At 55.9% G+C, this 22,826-nt stretch overlaps 1 protein-coding gene across 1 annotated transcript in view; it reads left to right on the forward strand.

Moving 5' to 3' along the window:
• Positions 1-21,867, forward strand: part of RFLNA (refilin A) — a 23,307-nt gene extending 1,440 nt beyond the window's left edge. Inside the window, exons 2-3 of the mRNA XM_017544444.2 lie at positions 18,102-18,211; positions 20,070-21,867. Of these exons, the coding sequence (XP_017399933.1) occupies positions 18,102-18,211; positions 20,070-20,403 (444 nt within the window). The 3' untranslated portion in view covers positions 20,404-21,867. The remainder of the gene's footprint in view (positions 1-18,101; positions 18,212-20,069) is intronic.
• The last annotated feature ends 959 nt before the right edge of the window (positions 21,868-22,826 follow it).

Consider the following 22,826-nt stretch of genomic DNA (forward strand, 5'->3'; position numbering starts at 1 on the left):
TTTCTTTCTTTCTTTCTTTCTTTTCTTTTCTTTTCTTTTTTTTATAACCAAACCCAGACAGGATCCCTTCCTTCCCGGGATGTTAAGGCATGTTGACGTGGAGCTGAGGCGGGCGGGGGAGGCTGGATCCCCGGGTCAGGAAACTCGAAAGTTTGTCTCCTGCCAGACTCAGCCCAGCTTGGGGGTGGACTCCGGTGGGGACCCAGCTGGAGACTGGACACCCCCCTGGCAGGCAGGGAAGCCATGCGGGCAGAGCAGGCGCCTCTGCAGTTTGAGGAAATGACAAGTTGAAATGAGTGGAGGTAGCCACAGTCCTAGTGCCATTTCCCCAGCCCTGCCCCCTCTCGGCTGTGCCCTGCCCACTTTAACAGCTTGTCTGCTGGGGCGTGTGTGCTGGCTCCGCTCCACTTTCCTAGGGCCCTGGGATGCCTGCCTGGCACTCACAGGGCAAAAAAGGCCTCCCCCCAGCACAAAATCCTCCTCCCCACAGGAGAAAGGAGCGGTCCCGCCACCTCAAACCTCATGACTTGACCTTCATTCCTGCCTTGCTTGTTTCTTAGCCTAGTGGGTCCCTAACTTGGCTGCCCATTGGAATCACTTGGAGAATCTTTAAACTATACCCACACTCACCCCCCGGATGGTCTCACTGAATTGATAGGGGGTGCGGCTCGCCATCAGGAGTTTTCAGTCTCCCGGGGTTATTGTCACGTTCAGCCGAGTCTGGGAGTCGCTATCTTAGAGCAAATCATGCAGCGAACTTGAACTTTGGTCTCTTTAAGGGAGCCTGGCGTGTGGAAGGGGCAGTGAGGACTTCCAGGAGTTGCTAGAGGTGACCAAGGCTGTTTGTGGCGAACCTGATCTTGCTGTCTAAACAGGGCCAGCTTCCCTGCCAGAGCGCCTGGGACTTGGCACTGTCGTGTATTTGGGCTGCACACGTTGGGACCGAATCCCCGTGGTGCCTTGCAGAGTGGGGCTTGGAGAAAAAGGATGGGGAACCCGCCTTCTCTTCGGTGCCTTCCATGACCCAGAAGCCTCCTTACAGAGTGTTTTCTGGAAGCGTTCTCTGCCATGCAGGCCAGCCCGTGGCTGCCGCAAGAATTGCATGGCTGGCTTACTTGTCTTGGCTGTTCTGCTCGACTTTATTTTTTCTCCTTCCTGCTCACTAGATGCCAGGTATGGAACTGTGCTGCCCTGATCTTTTAATTTGGCTTAAAAGCAAAGCCTGGGGCTGCTTCCTCATGGGTAATGATACCTGGCATTTGGAGAGTTTGTACCGCGTGCCAGGACAACTGTCTTAAGCTCTTTATTTACATCGATTCATTTAATTTTCACAATATTCCCATGAAGGCTACACTCGAATTAGCCCTGTTTTCCGGAGGGGAAAGCCAGGGCACAGAGGAGGTTAGCTACCTGCCCGAAGTTGCCCAGCCAGGAAGTGGCTGTGCTGGGCTAGAACCCAGGGAGTGTGGCTGAGAGCCTGCCCTTCAACCTCCTGCTATCCCCCATTTCACTGTGCAGCTCATTAACTACCTGTGATTTTTTTTTTTCAAACAGAACTCTTGTGTGCCTGCCAGGTTTGGAGGGCTGCTGTTACTGAAAAAGAATATATTGCCTGGTGCCACCTCTTCTCAGCTTTGGGGCTTGTTGCTGTGGCCATGCCCACCCACCCATTGCCCACCCTACACGGCCCCACCTCCACATTAACTCCTGCTAAACTTTGCTGAGTGGTGTTTAACCGCCCTGTGTTCACGGATAACTCAGGGAGAGCACTTTCTAGGTGCAGATGTGGGCAAAATATCAGCTCCCCATACTGTCTCCTGCGCCTCACGGCTGATGCTTTCCAACGCCTGAGGAATAGGCTGGGGTGGGTGGTGCCGGTTTTCCATAGGGGCCTGGAGTTCAGACTGCGTTTTGCAGGGTGGATGGCTTTGTTCTGATATCCAGTGACAGACACCACCTTTCTGATCAAAGTTGGTGGCATATCCTTCAGCTGCTGGAGTGGACTGCAGTCCTGGCCCCAAATCTGAGCCACTGAGGTCCTCACCACCTGTCACCTGCTTTAGGAGGCTGGACGGATGTGCATTAAAGAGTAAGCTGGACTTGCCTCCTGGACGCCCCCACTCAGGCAGTGGGAATGTTCTCTGTCACTCCCAAGCCAAACCACCTTGCAGCTGACCTGGGCAGCTGCTGTCTGCAAGATCACCCCCCAAGATATCAAAGGCCTTGGGGACCAGGCTGGATATGAATAACCCCCCTCCCCAGTCACCATGGGCTTTTCATGCTTACTCTTGGAGCAAAGGTGGGAGCGTTCCCCAGCACTCCCAAACCAAAGGGAGAGCCTAGAGTCAGGCATTGGGTCCCCTGGCACTTACTGACATCTACTGTGTGCCTCGCTCTGTTTGGGTACATGGAGGACACAGCAGTGAGCAAGACACGGAAGGGCCCTGCCCTCATGGACTGGCATCCTCGTGGTAGAGACACAGCCACCAGCTGAAGTATGTGTGGTGGCCCCAAGTGGACGCAGAAGTGCCCTTAAGGCCAGAGCTGGTTGAGCGGGGAGCTTAAGGCAGGTGGACAGAGAGGTGATGGGTAATAGAAACCTCCACACACTCAGGGAGTGAACTTTACAGTGCTAGGGCTGAGGTGTGCTCAGCCCGAGAGAATGGCACGTGCAAAGGTCCTGAGGAAGGAGCAAGCCAGGCGTGGCCTGTCCAGGTGATAGGTGCACCAAAATCTCAGAAATCACCACTAAAGAACTTATGCGTATAACCAAATGCCTCAAGGAGCCACAGAGAGGCAGCAGGGGCCACCGGAGGGGCAGGGAGCGTTGGGGACCGGGAGAGGCCAGGTCAGTGACTTCTAGGCAAAGCTAAGGCCAAAACTTAAAATTCCATTTGGTCTTTTAAAAAGTACTGTGGCCAGGTGCGATGGCTCATGTCTGTAATCCGAGAACTTTGGGAGGCCGAGGTGGGTGGATTACGAGGTCAAGAGTTCAAGATCGGCCTGGCCAAGATGGTGAAACCCCATCTCTACTAAAAATACAAAAATTAGCCGGGAGTGGTGGCGGGTGCCTGTAATCCCAGCTACTTGGGAGGCCGAGGCAAGAGAATTGTTTGAACCTGGGAGGTGGAAGTTGCAGTGAGCCAAGATTGTGCCACTGCACTCCAGCCTGGGTGACAGAGTGAGACACTCTCTCAAAAAAAAAAAAAAAAAAAAAAAAAAAAAAAAATTGTGACTGTTTTATTTTTATTTTGAAAAAAGCATCATGAACTTCCGCACTCCCCAAATCAGAACTCAAACGAGAGGCGTGACTGAGACGGGTGCTGTCTGGGTCTCCGAACGCGGCTTTTTCATCAGCATCGGATGTGTCCCGCCTGCCGTGTGGCCCAGGACAGCGGAGCCTGCCCTCTGGACCTGGCGTCCGGGGGGGATTGTCTGTCAGCTGCATTCAGCCCACAAATTTTAAAAAAATCTATTTATTTATTTATTTTTTCTAGAAAGGAAGAAAAAGAAAGACAAAAAGAAAGAAAAAAAGAATGAAAAAGAGAAAAAAGAAAGAGAAAGAGAAAGGGGGAGAGAGAACAGGGGTCTTGCTCTGTTGCCCAGGCTGGAATGCAATCTAAAAATAGGTATTAAACACCTCTTTTATGCCGATAATCGGGCTTAACAGTGGAGACAGGAAGGAATAAGGGAAGAAAATAACAAACAGCCAACCAGTATTTCATTTAAATCTGTGAAATGCTATGCAAATGCTGAAGAGTGATTTATTTCTGATTATGTGGTCACTTTCAAAATAGGTGTAATATGATACTGAAAAAAAAAAAGTATGTTCTGTGGACCTGGGGTGAAGAATTCTATAAATATTCACTGAGTTTACTTGTTCCAGGTCTGAGTTCAAATCATAGATGTCCCTGTTAATTTTCTATCTCGTTGATCCGTCGAATATTAGCAATGTGGTGTCAAAGTCTCCCGCTATTATTGTGCGGGAGTCCAAGTCTCTTTATAAGTCATCAAGAACTTGTCTTATGTATCTGGGTGCTCCTATATTGGGTGCACATATATTGATGATCATTGACTCCTGTTGTTGCATTGATCCTTTTGCCATTACGTAATGTCCTTCCTTGTTTCTTTTAGTCTTTGTTACTATTAAAGTCCATTTTGTCAGAGACGAAAATTGCAACTCCTGTTCTCTTTTTTTTTTTTTTTTGCTTTCCATTTGATTGGCAAGTCTTCCACCAACCCCTTGTTTTGAGTCTTTTTGTGTCCTTGCTTATGAGATGGATCCAGATACAGAGAACTGATGGGTTTTGACTTTTTATTCAATTTGCCTGTGTTTTTGATTGGGGCATTTAATCCATTTAAATTTAGGATTAATATTGATATTTGTGAGTTTAATATTGTCATTTAATGCTAGCTGGCTATTTTGCCCACTAGTTGATATAGATTCTTCATTATGGAGATACTCTTTACCTTTTGGTAAGTTTTTGGGATGACTGATACTGGTTGTTCCTTTCTGTGTATAGTGCTTCTTTCAGAAGCTCTTGTAAAGCAGGCCTGGTGGTGATGAAATCTCTGAGTGCTTGCTTGTTCGTGAAAAATTTTATTTTTCCTTCATTTATGAAGCTTAATTTGGCTGGATATGAGATTCTGGGTTGAAAGTTCTTTTCTTTGAGGATATTGAATATTGACCCCCACTCTCTTCTAGCTTGTAGGGTTTCTGCTGAGAGGTCTGCTGTGAGTCTGATAGGCTTCCCTTTACGGGTAACCTGACCTTTCTCTCTGGCTGCCCTTAGAATTTTCTCCTTTATTTCAACCCTAGTCAATCTAGCGATTATGTGTCTTGGAGTTGTTCTACTTGAGGAATATCTTTGTGGTGTTCTCTGAATTACTTGGAGTTTTTTCCTGCTTTACTACATTAGGAAAGTTTTCCTGAATAATATCCTGAAGAATATTTTCCAACTTGGATTCATTCTCTTCATGACATTCAGGTACACCTATCAGTCGTAAGTTAGGTCTTTTCACATAGTCCCATATTTCTTGGAGACTTTGCTCATTCCTTTTTACTCTTTCTTCTTGAATCTTGTCTTCTCGTTTCATTTCATTAAGTTGGTCTTCGACCTCTGATATCCTTTCTTCTGCTTGATCAATTCGACTGTTAACACCTGTGCATACTTCGCGAAGTTCTCGTATTGTATTCTTCAGTTCCATTAATTCACTTATATTCCTCTCTAGATTGTCCATTCTTGTTAGGATTTCATCAAACTTTTTTCAAGGTTCTTAGTTTCTTTACATTGGGCTAGAACATGTTCTTTTAACTCACAGAAGTTTCTTATTATCCACTTTCTGAAGCCTAAATCTGTTAATGGAACGCACTCGTTCTCCATCAGGCCTTGCTCCCTTGTTGATGAGGAACTGTGATCCTCTGTGGAGGGAGAGGCATTCTGATTTTGGGTATTCTCAGCCTTTTTACGCTGGTTTCTTCCCATCATTGTAAATCTATCCACCTGTCGTCTTTGTAATTACCGACTTTCAAATTAGGTCTCTGAGTGGACATCCAACTTGTTGATTCCCAGCGCCAAAATCTGAGCAACCCACTGCGCCGGCCAAAACAGCGGCGTTAGGATTTGTGGTGCTTTTCTGCCTGGGAATCTACGGTCTGGCTTCCTTCTTGAGTCCCTTTTTCAATCAGCTGAATAGGCGACTCTGCCTTCCCAGAGCTCCAAACGTTGGCCAAAAGGGGACCCAGTCCCGTTTACTCTGCACCGAGAACTGTCATGCCAGCCACAAGAGTCACGCTGGCGACCCATGGGGCTCCTCTGCTGGGAAAGTCCTGGTCTGTCAGCAACAAAAATTTGTCTGAAAGTGTGGCGTCCTCTCGTCCTCTGCACTTTCACTGGGAGCTACAATCCCGAGCTGCTAGTGATCAGCCACCTTGGATCTCTCTCTCAATTTATTTTTTAATGTTTGACTGCCATAGGTTTTGAGCAAACAGGCGGTGTTTGGTTACATGAGTGGTGATTTGTGAGATTTTGGTGCACCTGTCACCCGAGCAATGCACACTGAACCCAATGTGTAGTCCTTTATCCTTCACCCCCTCCCACTCTTTCCCTGAGTCCCCAAAGTCCACCATGTCGTTCTTATGCCTTTGCATCCTCGGAGCTTAGCTCCCCTCTATGAGTGAGGACGCAGGATGTGTGGTTTTCCACCCCTGAGTTACTTAGAATAACGGTCTCCAGCTCCATCGGGTTGCTGCGAATGCCGTTATTTCATTCCTTTTTGTGGCTAAATAGTATTCCATGGTGTATATAGACCACAGTTTTCTTATCCACTTGTTGACTGACGGCCATTTGTCAGCCGCAGCTGTTGAAAGCTGGGCGGGTGAGGGACACAGCGGAGCAGGACGGATGCTGCCTCTGCTGCCTTTGCGCTCCCAGGGCCTGGACCGTCACTGCAGATTGAGCAAACACCCATTGCCCTTCTTCTCCTCCCTGCCCTGCGCTGCCCTGCTATGGGCATTTAGGGGTTGGCATCGTGGAGGAGTGAGGATGGCTTTGGGACAGACCAGTCTCCCTAAGTTACTATGGGCAGTTTGGAGACATAGCCCTGTGCCATCTTACTGCCCTCAGAGAGACGGAAAGTGGCATTCAGGGTCTTATGTTGTATTCTCTAGGGTGCAAGTTCAAGGGAATAGCCCCCCTGTAGCAGGCAAAGGACTCAGCCCGTTATGGGGCAATGGCAGGAGGTGACAGCCGAGCTGTTGGTGCCTCTCAGATGCAGAGATGGGGCCGCTGTCCCTGGGCTGCACCCACAGCTGGTGGCCTGGGCTCTGTCACCTTCAGGCCTCCCTCCCTCCATCCAATCTCTCCCTGTTTAGGCAGTGGGTGGACTTCTGAATAGCGCGCGGGAGAGCTTCCCTAGGGAAGACATGCTGGATCCCTGGACCCAGATTCCAAGAGAAGCCCAGCCTTGAAAGCTCCCTGGGGGTGCCCAGCTCTTTTGAGACTGCCTGTGGTCTCAGTTGTCCCTTTGGACCTTGGCTGGGACTCTTGGGAATCTTGAATTTTCTCATTTCTGCTTCTGGTCTGTGATGATGAAACTGAGTATGAGAGAGGAAAGGGGGCGAGGGAGGTAGTGCTGGGGTCGGGAGAAATGGAGGGATGGACAGAAGATGGATGGATGGATGGACAAATAGGATGGATGGATGGACAGAAGGGTGGATGGAGGGATGGACAGAAGGGTGGATGGATGGAAGGGTAGATGGATGGTTGGATGGACAGAAGGGTGGATGGACAGAAGGGTGGATGGATGGATGGATGGACAGAAGATGGATGGATGGATGGACAGAAGATGGATGGATGGATGGACAAATTGGATGGATGGATGGACAGAAGGGTGGATGGATGGAAGGGTAGATGGATGGATGGATGGACAGAAGGGTGGATGGACAGAAGGGTGGATGGATGGATGGATGGACAGAAGATGGATGGATGGATGAATGGATGAATAGATGGATGGAAGGATGAATGGATGAACAGATGGCTGAACAGATGGACTTAGGAAAACAGGGATCAGCCCCCCAATACCGGCAGGCTCACAGGCGTGTTCCTGTAAAGGTGTCTGAGCAAGCTAAGGTGGAAGACAGCCAGGTGTGTCCGGACAAGATGGGAGGGAGGAGCCTGTTTGCAGAAAGGGAGGCTGTGGGTGGCCGGTAGGGAAAGCCGGAAGCTCTGGCGCCTCCTTCCAGCCGCCTCTGCTCTACCCCCAGTGGACTGGCCTCCAGCGGAAATTCAGCAAAGTATCTGACAGCCCTGGTCTCAGGGGCTGGGCCACTTGACTGGGAAACTCAGCTGTGTCTGTAGCTTTAGTGTGAAAAGAAGACAAATAGGCTCACGGCCTTACAGGTGCTCTGGAAACAAGGGAGCCACCAGCATGGGGAAAATGCCACCACACAGACCAGGGGCAGCTTTCCTGGGGCAGCTTTCCTGGGGCAGCTTTCCAGGGGCAGCTTTCCTGGGGCAGCTTTCCTGGGGACAGGTGGGTCTATCCTGTCTGCCCTCCAGTGCTCGGCCTCCCTGTGGGGGATGGTACATGGGCTGCAGACAGCTCCTGATGTGCCTTCTGTATCTTAGGACGCACAGAAATCCAGAGGGGTATTTGTCCACCTTGCAGCTGATCTGGCCTTTGTAAGGGCAGGGTCTGGGCTCTCCGTTCTTGTGAACAGAGAGGGCGTCCCCATCTGGGAGGCCACCTGGCCATTGTGAGCGGTATCTTTGGGAAAGGCCAGTGTTCTGAGTGTCTGGGGGAAGGGAGAGATCCTGCCCCAAGCCCTGCAGCCTGCGCAAGGGGATTCTTGTGCCCTTGGTTGGAGGCCCCGACTGTTATTGACTGGCAGAACTGTGGGTCCCTGTATTCGCTTCCCAGAGCTGCCGTCAAAGTGCCACAGACTGGGTGGCTTAACACAGAAGAAATTCATCTTCTCACAGTTCCAGAGGCCAGGAAGTCTGAAATCACGCTGCCAGCAGGGGCATGCTCCTCTGGAGGCTCTGGGTCGGGGGAGGGGTCTGTCCTCCTGCCTCTTCTAGCTGCTGGCCGCACCCCTCCTGTCTCTGCCTGGCTTTATGTGGCCTTCTTGTCTCTGTGTGCGTCCCTATGTCCAGATTACCTCTTCTTATAGGACACCAGCCCTTGGATCAGGGTGACCCTGACCGAGTCTGACTCATCTTAACTTGATCACATGTGCAGACATCCTCTTTCCAAGTAAGGTCATAGTTACAGGTACCTAGGACTTGAACTTATCTTTGAGGGGGACACAAGGCAGGCCATACCCGTGTTGCTGACAGGTGCAGCTGGCCCACGCGTCTCGGGAGGGAGCCCAGCCGGAGCACTGCCTCCAAGCGGCAATGTTCGCGTTTGCTCACCGTTTCTCTGCTTGGGGTGTCAGATCCTGGGCTCTTGATGGTTCATGGCTCTCCAGGAAGCAGCCTCCACTTGGGGTCTCCTGGGATCCCCTCAAACAGACTGTGTCCTTTCCACAACCACATTCAGGTGCCCCAAGGTGCCACATTGGGGGAGATCAAGAAAGACCCACCCCTGCGCCTGCCCCTGCCCCAGGATTTGTCAGTAGCCAAGGTTGTCATCAGAAGGTTGGGGATTCTTGGTGGTTGAATGTGCCCTCCTTGGTTCGTCTTCCTCGTGGGTGATGGTCAAGATTAGCCTTAGCCCAGCCCGTGCGCTTTGGTCTCCGATCACCAGTTACATCCCAATCAAGTTCTGATAGCAGCAGAGGGAGGTCAGGGGCCAAGGTCAGGGGTAGCTGTTGCAAGGCTCCATGTGACTTGGGTAAGGACGCCTCCTGCGGCCCGTGTGGGGCTTCCTGGCTGTCCTGCTGTCTCCAGGAGCAGCAACGGGGGGCTCTGGGTACCTCCTCCTGCTTCCTACTCCTGCACTGATGGGCCGCTGGTTGGCTCCTGTGTGAAAGCTCATGGTACACTGAACTGGGCCGTAGGATCTGTGGGTGGCCCTGTGTCACCCAGGCTGTGCCTCCCTGTGAGTCCCTGCCCAGCCAGGCCCGAATCCCAGGTCTGGCAGGCCGTCACCGTGAGGTACTGAGCTCTCAACAGCAGAGCAGTTATGTTTCTTCGCCGGCCTGAGGGCAATGGCCTGCGAGGTAGCCAGGAAGGGCAGGGAGCCGGGAAGAGCCCTGCAGAGCCCTGTGTACTTTGACTTCCAGCCGCCGAGTATTCATCCCCGCCCCAGTGGCTCCCAAGGAAGGGTCCTGGGCAAGGCAGGTGGGACCTGGTGGGCACAGGGGTCCTCAGGGACCAGCACCCTCCGGGGCCTGTCCTGCCCTCCTACACCTGTGCTGCTTCCCAGGAGCCTGGAAGTCAGCCCAGCCTCCCCAGGCTATAACAGGCTTGCCCTGGACCCTGGAGGAGCCGGGAACCCAGGCCTGGGCCAGCTCTGTCGTCCCTCCCAGGGGGCAGGGAAGGATGGCATCTGAGCAACGGACTGGCCGGGGTGGGGTGGGATCCAGCCTGTCTCGGGGCTTCCCGTGCTCATGGTGGCCATGTGGCCAGGGCGGGTGAGCAGTGACAGGTCTCCGTGTGCGTGTGCCGGATCTCCCCAGCCCTCCCCTGCCCGGACAGCCCCCGTGGGACAGTGACCCAGGCTTTGGGAGTATCTCGGTCCCACATGGCTGAGAGCTGCACCTCCAGGGCTGCAGGCCACCTTCTTGGCCGTGAGAGGCACTTCCCTTGTCCATCCCCAGGCTGGCTGGAGTCCTCGGGGTGCCATGACCATTTGCATGTTCAAATCAGAATGACGAAGCTCCGAGCTTAGGGATGAACTGGTGGCTGCCACTGTCTTCCCGTGGTGTCTAGGCCTGCAGCCCTGAGGGAGTGTCCGGGCCTTGGTGGGGACTTCCCGAGCCACCTCGGCACCCAGCCCCGCTGGACGCTGGCCTGCGTCTGTGTGGGCTTTCGTGGCGTCCGGTATCTCCTGCGCAGCCCTTCCAGCTTGAGTGGATTTTAGGTGTTTTTTTCAGCGGGGACCTTTGGCAAATGGTGCCTAGAGCTCCAGCTTCCTGGGCCTTCCTGCTTCTTGTCTGCTGCCTGGCAGCCAGGCGGGGACCCCGCGGAATGGGGCTGGCTTCGCCGGCACCCATGCTCCGGGTGTGGCGGTATCCTGAGGGTTTGGCGGTGTCTTCGTTCTGGGTGGACCCAAGACGGATGCTGGAGCGGGACTCTGTCACAGCACAAAGGCTTTGCCTCTGAAATCAGCGCTCCCTGCTCGAGGGGGAGGATTTTGCCCTTCCCAGCAGCGTCAGGGTGGACAATGCCAGCGGCAGGCTGCCTGTCTCTCCCTCCAGCCCTTCCATGTGTCTGGACAGAAGGAACGCCTCCCAAAACCTTAGCATCTGTGTCCATGTCCCCTTCCACACCGGTGTCGGCCTCTCTCCTCTCCTGTGGCTGCACGTCACCCCCTCTGTGGGAGAAGGGCTCTGGGGGTTTCTGGACCTCATGGCACTCCTGCCAGGCCGAGCACACAGTAGGTGCTCAACAAACAAACACCTGCCTACACTTGGGAAAATGCTGGGCCGCCGATAACATCTTCTGGGGAGACAAATGATTTCTAGAAACACAGGGTCACATGGGGTCGTGCGGCGGGGTCAGCGCTGCTGACAGTGAGCTATGGGACATGATGACGGGCCTGCCTTGCCACGGCCTTGTTTTCTGAAGTGAGCGTCCTGAGATGATGCTTGCTTCTGAAAGGAAGGAGAAGCGTTGTTTTAGGTTCAAAGGGTGTGAGCTGGGCGGCGCCTCCACCCTGACCTTCATGGGAAAGGAGGACCCCTCTCCTGCGGGCCCACCGGCACCCAGTGCCACCCCCGGGCTGGGCACTGTTCCCCGTGGCCGCCGGCTCTGACTCAGCCGCACCGAAGCCTGGGGGGCGGGTCCTGTCGCCCCACTTCAGAGATGCGGAGGCGGTGGTGGCCCAGAGCAGGAAGTCACTGACCTGAGTCACACAGCTTAGTCGCTTCTTACAGCTGCTACAGCCAATTGCCAAACACAGTGGCTTCAGACTGCACGAAATTGTTACCATCTCCAGCTCCGGAGGCCAGGAGTCCCAGAATCAAAGCGCCGGCAGGGCTGGTCCCTTCTGGAGGCTCAGAGAGAGTCCGTTCCTGCGCCTGTTAGAGTCTGTTCCTGGGCCTGTTCTGGCTTCTAACGGGGCCTGTGCTCCTTGGCTTGTGGCCCCATCAAAGCCAGCAGCACGGCATCTTCCGGCCTCTCTCCAACTCTGACCCCTGCCTCCCTTTTATGAGGACTCGGTGATGACATCTGGCCCACCTGGATGACACAGGACCATATCCCACCTCAGAATCCTTAATCACATCTGCAAATTCCTTTTTGCAGAGATTCCCAGGTCCCAGGGATTAGGATGTGGACATCTTTGGGGGCCGTTGTTCAGAGTGCCACACCCAGGAAGGTGGCAGCTGCCTCTTTTTTGGGCCACTCACTCCGTATCAATGCTAGGGAGAGATGGGGCCACCTTGAGACCAGCTGCTGGGGGTTTGAGGAACTTCCTGCTTCTGCAGTCCTCGATCCTCTCCCTGTGGTCCCTTGTTTTGGGGTAACCATGACCGGCAGGGATGCGGCTGCTGGTGACGTTTGTCCACAGCCTGGAGCCGGACTTGAAGACAGGCATGTCTCAGGCTGTCTCAGGCTGAAGACAGAGCCTCAGGGCTCTCTGGGTTGGGGCAGGGGCTGCTTTGCAGGTGTGGGGTCTCTCCTCCCCAAAATGCAGGGTGGGAGAGGTGCCAGTCCTGAGCTCCAACCTTAGAGAGCTGCTTCTCTAGGGCTGACAGACACACAAAGGGGTTACTGCAGAGAAGGCCAGTAGATAGAGCTGTCAGGTCCCCGCAGAGGATGATCCTAAGACAGGGAGCGGACAGCTGAGTGGCTCTCACCAGGCCAAGTGAGAAGGAACCCGTGCAGCAGGAAAGGGCAGGAGCACAGAGGTGGCCTCGGGTCACAGGCAAGGGGCGAGAGGAAAACGGGCAGAGGCAAGTGGGATGCCTTGAGCCTGTGTCCTGATGGGTTCCTCACTCAGCCTGGGGCTGAGGGGCAGGGATGGGACAGGCCTCTGGGCATGGGAGGCAGTGGAGGAACAAGGGTGAGGACCCAGGCCCTGGAGTCCCACTGCCAGTGTTCCAACCCCAGTCTGCCTCTTCCAGCTGTGTGGCCTTGGGCAAGTGACTTAGCCACTCTGGGCCTCAGTTTCCACATTTGGAAAATGGGGGTGCTGCTAGCAGCTGCATGCTGGAGTTTTTAGAAGGATCAGATGAGTAGGCTATGTGGTGAGTGCCCAGAGCAGTGAGAGCGTTAAAAAACTCTCCGTCCTCATTGTCCAGGTGGGCATGGAGGCGGTGGGGAGGGACAGGTGGAGGAAACATCAAGCCGGGCCCCGAGCAGGACTTGGCTCTGAGTTCAGGGTTCTTGCCTTGCCCTCCCTCCACTCCCTCTGCCCGAGGCCAGTGCGCCTGTGGTCACCATGGTTACAGGACTGGCCCTTTGCAGCCCAGGCGTGAGCACCAGCCTGGAGGAACAGGGTCCCCACCGCCTGCTGTCCCTGGTGGGAGCCAGCTGTCCCCTCTTCAGCCAGGAACCAAGCACTGAGCATCACCATGAGCCAGACGCTGGAGTGTAAGGAATGGAGACCCTGCCTCCCACCTGCAGGGCCTCATGATCTGGGTAGGGCCAAAGAGTGGGGAGAGGGCCGAAAACCTAGAAATAGATGCGCAAGCAAAACCCGCTCAGTGCCATGTCCCCGTGACTGCCCCACGGCCCCAGTCCCCAGTGGCTGTGAACCCTGGCTGCCCATGGCTGGCAGCTGTCCCCTTCACCAGAGAGCTGTCCTTGGGGGAAAGGGCGCTTCTTCTCCCGGAAGGTGACTCCCACCCCCAGAAGTGGGGCAGCCAGTAGCCAGCAGCCAGCTCTCTCTGGTGGGACGGGGCAGTCACACTCCTGCACCCCCGGTGTGATGGGGCCAGGCTGGTCACAGCTGTGTTTCCGCCTTGCCTGGCTGTCCCGTTTGGCCCTTCTCTCCCCCTTCCCTGGGAAGACTCCCGAGATAAACTGGTTTCACCAGACTTCCCATCCGCGGTCCCTGATCAAGACGGGAGGAGGACAGGCCTGGGACCCCCCGGGGCCTTAGCCAGCCCTGGTGCCTTCCTGGAGAGATGGGAGGCGCAGGCCTCAGGGGCCGCTCCTGTCTTGACTTTTAGAATGTGGCCTTTTTATGTGATCTTCCGAGAGCTGCTGTAAAAATGTGCTGCAGACTGGGTGGCTTGGAACCATAGATCTCTATTCTCTAACAGTTCTGGAGGCTGGAACTTCCAATCCAGGTGTGGGCAGGGCCACACTGCTGCAGAGGGCCCCGGGGGAGAGTTCTTCCTGCCTCTCCGGCTGCTGGTGGCTGCAGGAGCTCCGTGTTCGTGGTTGCGCCCTTGCCATCCCCGCCTCCACGTCATCCCTGTGCGTCTGTCCGCTCTTCTCTTGTGGAGGTGGGGAGTGGGGACAGAGTCTCACTCCGTTGCCCAGGCTGGAGTGCAGTGGCGTGATCTCAGCTCATTGCAACCTCCGCCTCGTGGGTTCAAGTGATTCTCCTGCCTCAGCCTCACTGGTAGCTGGGATTGTGGGCGTGCACTACCACTCCTGGCTAATTTTTGTATTTTTAGTAGAGACAGGGTTTCACCCTGTTGGCCAGGCTGGTCTCAAACTCCTGACCTCAGGTGATCCACTTGCCTCGGCCTCCCACAGTGCTGGGATTACAGGCGTGAGCCGCCGCGCCTGGCCTGTGTCTGCCCTTCTTGTAGGGCACCAGTCGTGGGCGTTAGGGCCCGCCCTCCTCCAGGATGAACTTATCACAGGAGCCTCCATTCCAAATAAGACCCCGTCCGCAGGGTCTGCGTGGACATGGGCTTGCGGGGACCGTATCTGACCCACCCTGCGCTTGTCCTTGGAAAGCCACCTCTGGCTGCGTTTTTGGTGTTCGTGCTTTGACTCTCGCTGCTTGTCTGTGGGCCCGTCTCCTCCTAACCCTGCTAGGCCATGCTGCACCTTCCGGGGAGAGGGTCTGCAGGTTTCAGACTACACTGTGACCTCCCTTGGGTCCCTACCGGTTGGAGAGCCAACCCCCTTGTAACTAGGAAGTTACGAGGTCAGCGGAGACAAAGACATTAAGAGACAAGAGTAAGTGTGCGTAAAGGCGGGATCCCAGGGGTGGGCGAGCGGGAGGATGTGAAGGCCCGGAGCAGGAGACCCACACTATTTATCGAGTTTGTAAACAGGGAAGCCTGAGCTCAGGGATGTGGGGGTGAGCAAAGGGCGAAGCATCCGCAGATGATCTATAGCTGTGGCGGTCTGGCATTTCCTTGGGAGGTACAGAGCATGCTCCACGTTAGATACAATCAGCAAACAAGCAGATGAAAGGCTGCAGCCGAGCCAGCAAATCTGGCCACTTTTTGGTGCTTCAAAGCGGTCTTCCTTGCTTTGAGGACGGAGCATGGTCTTCATTAACTCCCAGCCTCCCTCTCCACGCCTGCCTCCACCCCAAGCACCTCCAGCCCTCCCCTTCCCGACACAGGCAGACAGAGCCAGGGGCAAACCCAGGGCCTGCCCAGCCAGTGGCCTGAGTGGCTCTCGGGGAGCAGGGCCGTTGGTGGGGACGTCTTGTATGCTCGAGGGTCTCAGCATACAACATGCAGTGGTCATTTGGGGCTGGGCTGGGCTGCCGGCGGGAGCCTCACCCATGGCCTGCCTCCCCGCTGGGCAGCCAGTGCAGGGCGCTTGCTGTGACAGTGAGCGTGTTCTGGACCCGCCCCGGCCAGCAAGACAGCTGCCCTTGTGTGGCGGGTGGACTGAGGATGGCGTTTTTCATCCTGCTGAATTGTAATGGATTGAAGTGGACCGGCCCCATGCGGCTAGTGGCCTCTGTATTAGAATCCTTAGAGCCCACACACGGGGGGAGGCGGGGCTGAGGGTGTGCGGGTGTCCTGGGTGCTGTCTGTGGCTGTGTGGCCCCGGTGACTAATGGGGGACTCCAGGACACAGTAAAGTGCAGGACCTGTGGCCTGTGGACTGCAAGTGAATTTCACCCCTAGAGCATACCTCACGTGGCGCTGCGCAGGAACGCCCTACCCATGACCTGGGGTCAAGCCCCTTCTCATGCCCGCAGCACCCTGATGACCACGGCCCTCCCGACGGTCGGCATCTTAGTCCATTGGCGGGACACTGTTGAGAGTGGTGGGAACTCAGGCCGCAAGCTCCATGAGGCGAGGAGGCCCCCCGTCTACACTGCAGCAGCGGTACAGAGTGCAGTGAGTGCGCTGGTGGACGACCTCTGGCGTGTCCGCAGGCACGTCTTCACACGTGCACTCCTGTGATCTCCAGCGCTGTGCCAGCCATATGCTCTGGTCCAATCTGCATGACCCCAGTGAGGAACAAGATATCTGAAAATAGGCGGGTCATTTAAAGCCCTGCCCTTCACCTCCCTGAGCCTTGGTGCGGGCGTGAGTAGTTCCAGTAGAGGCCCTAGGAGCAGCCTTGCAGGCCCCCTGCTGTCCCCGCACGGGCGAGTCAGGCGAGGGGATGCCTCGTCACACACAACCCCAGTCTCCGTGGCATCGAAGAGCAGGGCTTCTCTTTGGCTCTCACCACGTGTTCCTTGTGGGTCGGCCATGACTTGAGCGTCCCAGCAGCACCCAAGGGGAACATCTAGGGCAGCCTTAAACGGCTTTAGGGGGCCGGGCGCAGTGGCTGACACCTATAATCCCAGCACTTTGGGAGGTCAAGGTAGGAGGATCACTTGAGCCAAGGAATTTGAGACCAGCCTAGACAGCACAGTGAGATTCTGTCTCTGCACGCATTGTCTTTTAAATTGGCTGGTGCATGGTGGCATGCACCTGTAGTGCCCGCTGTGTGGGAGGCTGAGGTGGGAGGATCGCTTGAGCCCAGGAGTTTGAGGCTGCAGTGAGCCGTGATTGTACCACTGCACTCCAGCCTGGGTGACAGAGCAAGACCCTGTCCTGGGGAAAAAAAAAAAAGGCTTTGGAAGCAGAGGCTCCTGGCCCTGCCCTGGGTGAAATCTCTACTTCAAAGTCTCGCTTGGCTGGGCTGGCCCTGAAGGACCCCCAAGTGTAGATGGATAGGGCTTTTCTTGGGCTGGTGGCAGAGGGGGAAGGCCTGTGAGCTGAGTCTGTGAGGGGTGGAGCTCTTCGGGAGGGAAGAGTTGGGGGAGGGCAGAGTGTCACCGCGTTGGCTTGAGGAGAGACTGCGGGGCCTGAAGCCTGCTTTTCCAGAACCAGTTTGAAGCTGAACCAGCAATGGGCTGAGCTGGGGGCGGGGGAGGTGGACCGCAGGGTGGGGTGGGGTCCTTAAGGCACTTCCTAAGCTCCAGGCAGGGGGCATGCCCCTGAAGGTCTTTGCTTCCACAGGGAGTGGAATTTTCGGACAGATTTTTAAACAGACCAGAGGAAGAACTTCCCAGCGTGGAGCTGTGGGGTGGGCTGGGGAGGGGAACAGAGAGTGCTTTCTTTGTGTCTCTCTGAAGGGGCTCTTTCTGAAGAGGCTGCAGATGGCTTCTTTTCCCATAGAACTCTCTCTCCCTACCTTGCCAAGATTCTTCTAGCTGGAAGTGACAGAAAGGCAGCTCAAATCGTCTGAAGCCTCAAAATGGATTTGCTGGTGCTCACAAGTTAGGGACAGCTTCAGGTGTGGCTTGACCCAGGCATTTGAACAATGTTGGCAAGACTTGATCTTTCGCCGTCTTTGACCCCTGCTCTCCTCAGTGTAGCTCTATTTCCTCGTGGTTTCCACCCCCAGCCCCCACATTGTTACCTCCCTCGGCGGGGGGTGGGGGGACTGTCCCCACAGCTCTGGAGGAAAACCTGGGCAGGGCTCTCACTGGCCCAGTGTGGGTTACACGCCCATGCCTAATCCAGTCCTTGTCCTCGGGGAGACGCGGTGCCATTTCTAGAAGAGGCGGATGCTGGGTAGGCCTGCCCTGCCCTCCCGCAGACATGTGCCACTCTGACCGGCTTCCCATGCCCTCTACAGGCCTGGCCAGCTCCCACCTGTGTGTCCCTCCCTGGCAGGTGTGCCACAGACACAGGTGTGGCGGGGTCTCTCCCCCTCTGGAGGTTGTCCGAGCCTTGGGTGGCACCAAGAAGGGCTGGGAATCCTTTCTCCAGGCTGAGCGTGGTTTCAGCCCCACGCAGAGCACAGAGGGGATCCCAGTTCTGCAGGGCTCTGACCCGGGCTCGGGGTGGGTGTGGCCTGGAGGTTGCAGTGAGAGGCTATGGCTGTGCCCCTTGTTGAGAATGGGAACTGGGGGGCAGGCTGGCAGTGGGGAGCTGGGCAGACCCCCGAATGCCTGGATCCCAGGGAGGGGCTCTGGGCGGGCTTCCTGATGGGCCCCACAAACAGCTTCCAGACCAAGCCGGGGCCACAGGGTGTCAGGTTGTCCTGTGTGCCCAGTAGGGAGCTGAGGCCACTGCGACAAGGGGCTGCATAACCCTGCATCCCTGGCTCTACCCACAGGCCCCCTCCCAGCCCCCACATCCCCCCACATCCGAGATGAGGCCCCGGATGCTGCCTGTGTTCTTCGGGGAGAGCATCAAAGTGAATCCGGAACCCACGCATGAGATCCGGTGAGTGGGCTGCTGGGCTCTGTGCCGGAGGACGGGGTGGGGCTTGGGGGCTGGTCCTGACTCTTTTGTGGGGTGGGGGTGGGAACTAGGCCAGGCTGGGGGGCCCAAGAGGCTCCCTACTGTCTAGGCAGCCCCTCTGGGTGCTGCGTCCTGGGGAGGATGGCCGTGTCTTGGCCAGAGACAAAACTGATTTGAAGACTGTGACCCCAAGGGACCCTCTGCAGCCACCCCACACCCCCACCCCACGCCTATTCAGACATGCCCATTTATCTTCTTTTATTTTAAATCCAACATCCCAGAAAATTTGGAAAATTGTAAACACAACCACTTGTGCGCCCTAACTCTCCTTCCTTTTCCTGCCAGATTTTTTTTTGAGACGGGATCTCACTGTGTCGCCCAGGCTGAAGTGCATTGGTGGAATCATGGCTCACTACAGCCTCAACCTCCTGGGCTCAAGCAATCCTCCTCCCTCAGCCTCCCGAGCAGCTGAGACTACAGGTGCGAGCCCCCATGCCTGGCTCATTTTTGTATTTTTTGTACAGATGGGGTCTCACTATGTTGCCCAGGCTGGTCTCCAACTCCTGGGCTCAAGTGATCCTCCTGCCTCAGCCTCCCAAAGTGATGGGATTACAGGTGTGAGTCACCACACCTGGCCCCTGCCAGATTGTTAGGTGTTCACAACCAAACCATTCAGGCAACTCAGGACCCCTTTCCACTCTGTCATCCACGTGTTAGGGGGACACTCAGCTGCTCCATATTATTTGTGACTATAACTTAGGTTCTTGAGGCCAATGAGCTACTACACTGCAGGTGTGCCAGGTGCCCTCTCAGGCAGATGACATCTTAGGTGGCATCTGAATTGAATGAAGGCATTCCTGCTTGGGAACTCACCACATCTGAAGCTGCTGGGGCTCAGGCTTCCCAGAGGTGGAGTGCGGGGTCTGAGAGTCTTGCCCGTGTTATCTGTGGGGCTCTCTCTATCCACCTGTCCCTGTCGAGTGGGGCCAGCCGAGCATCAGAGACCTACTGCCTGCTGCCCTTGCCAGCCACGCACATGGTCCCAGGAGACAAACGGGCCTGCTTCTGTATTATTTCTCAGTCCCCAAGCAGCCCTCATTGTCTAGTTTTTAAAATGATTCAAGCCCACATCAGATCATCAGAAGCCCAGCAAGGGTGGAGGACGGATGCTCGGGACCTCTGATCCCATCACACGTCTTTTGTGGGGATTCAGTGGGGAATGAGATGGGGGGACTCTCTCCCTCCCAGAGCTTCCAGTGTGGTTTCCTAAAGCTCTGGACGTGGAACTGGGGGTCACTAATCAGTCACTCATCCAGGGGTGTTGAAGTGTTTGGGAAATGTATTTTGATAGAATTTCAAACTTACTGAAAGGCGGCAGGTGCCTCTCAAACAGAGTCGCTGGCTGTTTATATCGTGCCCTATTTATTTGAGAGGAGACTGGGGACGTCCTGCCCATGAGCCCCCAGATACTCCTAAGAATGGGGACAGCACAGCTGTCAACATGAGGGAGGCACAGGTTTGACGCCAGCACGTGACCCACACGGCCCGGCTCGGTTTCTGCCATCCGCCCCACAAGGCCCTCTCCTGGCTTACTTTCTCCCCATCTCGGGATCAGCCGGGGCGCTGCACTGGGTCCAGCTGTCTGGCCTCTATAGTCTCTGTGGAGCCAGAACAGTCCCTCAGCCCTTCTTTGACCATCTTGACCTTGACATTTCAGAGCAGCCCACACCCATTGCTCTTCAGAGCGTCTCCCCGGGCCCTTCGGTGTCCATGGTGCGGGCAGGCCACTGGGCTGCCCCCCCTTCCTGGGCTCACTCTGTGTCCCCCCTGCCCTTTCCAGCTGCAACTCTGAGATCAAGTACGCCTCGGAGAAGCACTTCCAGGACAAGGTCTTCTATGCGCCCGTGCCCACCGTCACGGCCTACAGCGAGACCATCGTGGCGGCGCCCAACTGCACGTGGCGCAAGTACCGCAGCCAGCTGACCCTGGAGCCGCGCCCACGCGCCCTGCGCTTCCACAGCACTACCATCATCTTCCCCAAGCACGCCAGGAGCACCTTCCGGACCACCCTGCACTGCAGCCTGGGCCGGCCCAGCCGCTGGTTCACCGCCAGCGTGCAGCTGCAGCTGTGCCAGGACCCTGCCCCCAGCCTCCTGGGCCCTGCCATGCTCTGATGGGGCTGGGGCCGGCCCGGGGTGCTGGAGGGGCCAGGAGGATAGACATGATGAGCTTGGCCTGGCACTCGGGCAGGGGGCAGGCGGCAGGCGGGGACGCCGCCAGGCCAAGGACCCGTGTGGAAGGAGACAGACCCACAGGCTGGGTGGGGTGTCTCCTTATTTTGGTGTCAAGGACTCAATAAAAGTACCTATTTTCTTAGCACTTAAGCCAGAAAGGCAGTAGAGGCACGCGCTGTTAGGTGGTGGCCACCTCCAGGGTCAGGGGAGAAGAATGGGTCCACGGCGTGCCCTTGAAGCCGAGAACCACCCTGAGCAGTGCAAGGACAGAGGCATCCCAGCCTCAGCTGGTGGGGGCAGCTGCAGCTCCCCGAGAGCCCTGCCACCCTGTGTGTCCCAGGCTGGTGGCCAAGGCCGTGTGTAAGGGAAGGGGGTGCCTCGCTTCCCTGCTGCTGGCCTGGGGTGTTTCCCAAACAGGCCTTTCATGCGTGTGCAGGTTGCACCAAGAGGTCCGGAGCCGTGGCTAAGCCACCTCTGGCAGATTGAGCCATGAGGTTGGGCAGAGGCTGGGTGCTGATGCCAGGGCTGAGGTTGGTTATATTGGGGGCAGGGAAGGCCTAGAAATACTTTGAGCTGTGGCCTTACCACTGTCTCGTGCCCTCCAGTGTTGAAGATTCGGGGCACTGCCCATCTAAGTGGAAAGGTTGGTGCTCAGCCTTTGGAGCCTCACCTGCGGGGCGCCCCCAGCTAACACCCATCCCTGCACCGCCTCCAGGACTAGAACCCTTGATGTCAAAATCAAAGTGCCCAGCGGAGGCAGTGAAGCTCTCGGAAATGCTGCCACCTGTGAGGGGCCAGGTCTGAACTTGAGGGAGTCGGAGCTCAGCTGTCGGTTTAAAGAGACACCAGGGGACCGGGTTGCGGCCCTCAGCCTGCGTTCCTGTGCGTGATGGATTCTGCAGTGACAGCCCGTTACTCCTTCCTGCCGCAGACTCGCCCCTGCCTGTGGGATGTTGTGGGAAGAATGAAGCCTGGGAGCCAGATGAAGACTTGGCTCAGGGTTCCCTGGAACAAGCCAGGAAGCACGGGGCGCGGGGGAGCTGGGGGAGCCCCCTAGGCTGCTGAACAAATACCCCGAAGCCCGCGCTGCGCTGCGGCAGGGTGCCGAGGAGATGCCCCTGTGAGCCTTCCTCCCCCTCAGACCTGAATGCACCCCGCAGTTGGGGGCTGTCCCTGCCACTTCCCTGGTAACCCCCAAAAGGGGGAGGGAAAGGTTCCCTGGGGCTTGAGACCTCTCTGTGGGGGGTGAGGAGGGTGATTCTGTTCACATCTGGGAGACGCAGAATGACTGATATATTTTTATGTATCTATACAGAGAGTACATTTTCTCTCCAGAGATGCTTTCTGGTTAACAAAGGAATAACTTAAATCAATTGATTATCTCAATAAACTGTGCAAACCCAATGCGACTTCCTTTTCTGTCTGTGAGACCCTCAGACCTCACTCCCCTTTTCCTGTGTGGCCATGAAAATCTGGGCACCAGAGCTGTGCCCTAGGGAGCTGGCCTCGGAGGCCATCATCAAAGGGACAAGGAAGAACTTAGCCCCCGCCCCTGTAGACAGCCTCAGGGTACACCAGCTCCATCCAAGAGCTAGTCAGGAAGTGCAGGGACCTGGGCCTCCCTAGGGACTTGCATCTGGGGGGCAGTTCCTTAGATGGGCCTGGGTATCTGCATTTTTGATGGTGTGCATCTCCTCAGCTCCGGCAAGCCCCTCAACCCACAGCGTCCCTGGAGAGGCGCCCTGGCTGCCACCGCAGAGCGGCCGGCTGGGACGCACCTTACCATCTGTTTCTCTCCTCGCCCTTGGAGAGGCCCCTGGGGCTCCATGGAGATTGTGAGTGCGTTAAAGGGTACACCCACAGCCAGGGGACAATGTCCTCAGCGAGTCAGGCTGGATAATCCAACTAGAATTCGCCCCGAGGCTCTGGAGTTGGTGGGGGCAGGGGACAGGGCGTGTATTTGCCATAGAGACTGCTGGAGACAGCTCCTCCAAGGGGCTGGGTCACAAGAGTGCTGTGGTCAGGGTTGGTGGTGGCCTCTTGGGGCCCACACCCTAGCCTGGCGGTGGTTTAGCTAACACGAGTGGGAAGCCTGTGTGTGTCAACTGAGCGTGCTCCTTCCATTCCAGACTCTGTAGGAAACATTCCATAGGAAATGTCGAATGCCATTCCTACCCACTGACATGGGTGCTACCGCATCTCCACTTCACAGAGGAGAAAGTAAGGCACAGAGAGGTGGAGTAACTTGCCCATCCTGGTAGCAGGCAGAGCCAGAATCTGAGTCCAGGATCCTTGACCCTCTGAAATGCCGGCTGCCTGCTTTGATGGAGGACAGCCCCTAACGGGAAGGGGGATGAAAGGAG

This window comes from Cebus imitator, unplaced genomic scaffold (assembly GCF_001604975.1).
Source record: "Cebus imitator isolate Cc_AM_T3 unplaced genomic scaffold, Cebus_imitator-1.0 Scaffold169, whole genome shotgun sequence".
NCBI lineage: Eukaryota > Metazoa > Chordata > Mammalia > Primates > Cebidae > Cebus > Cebus imitator.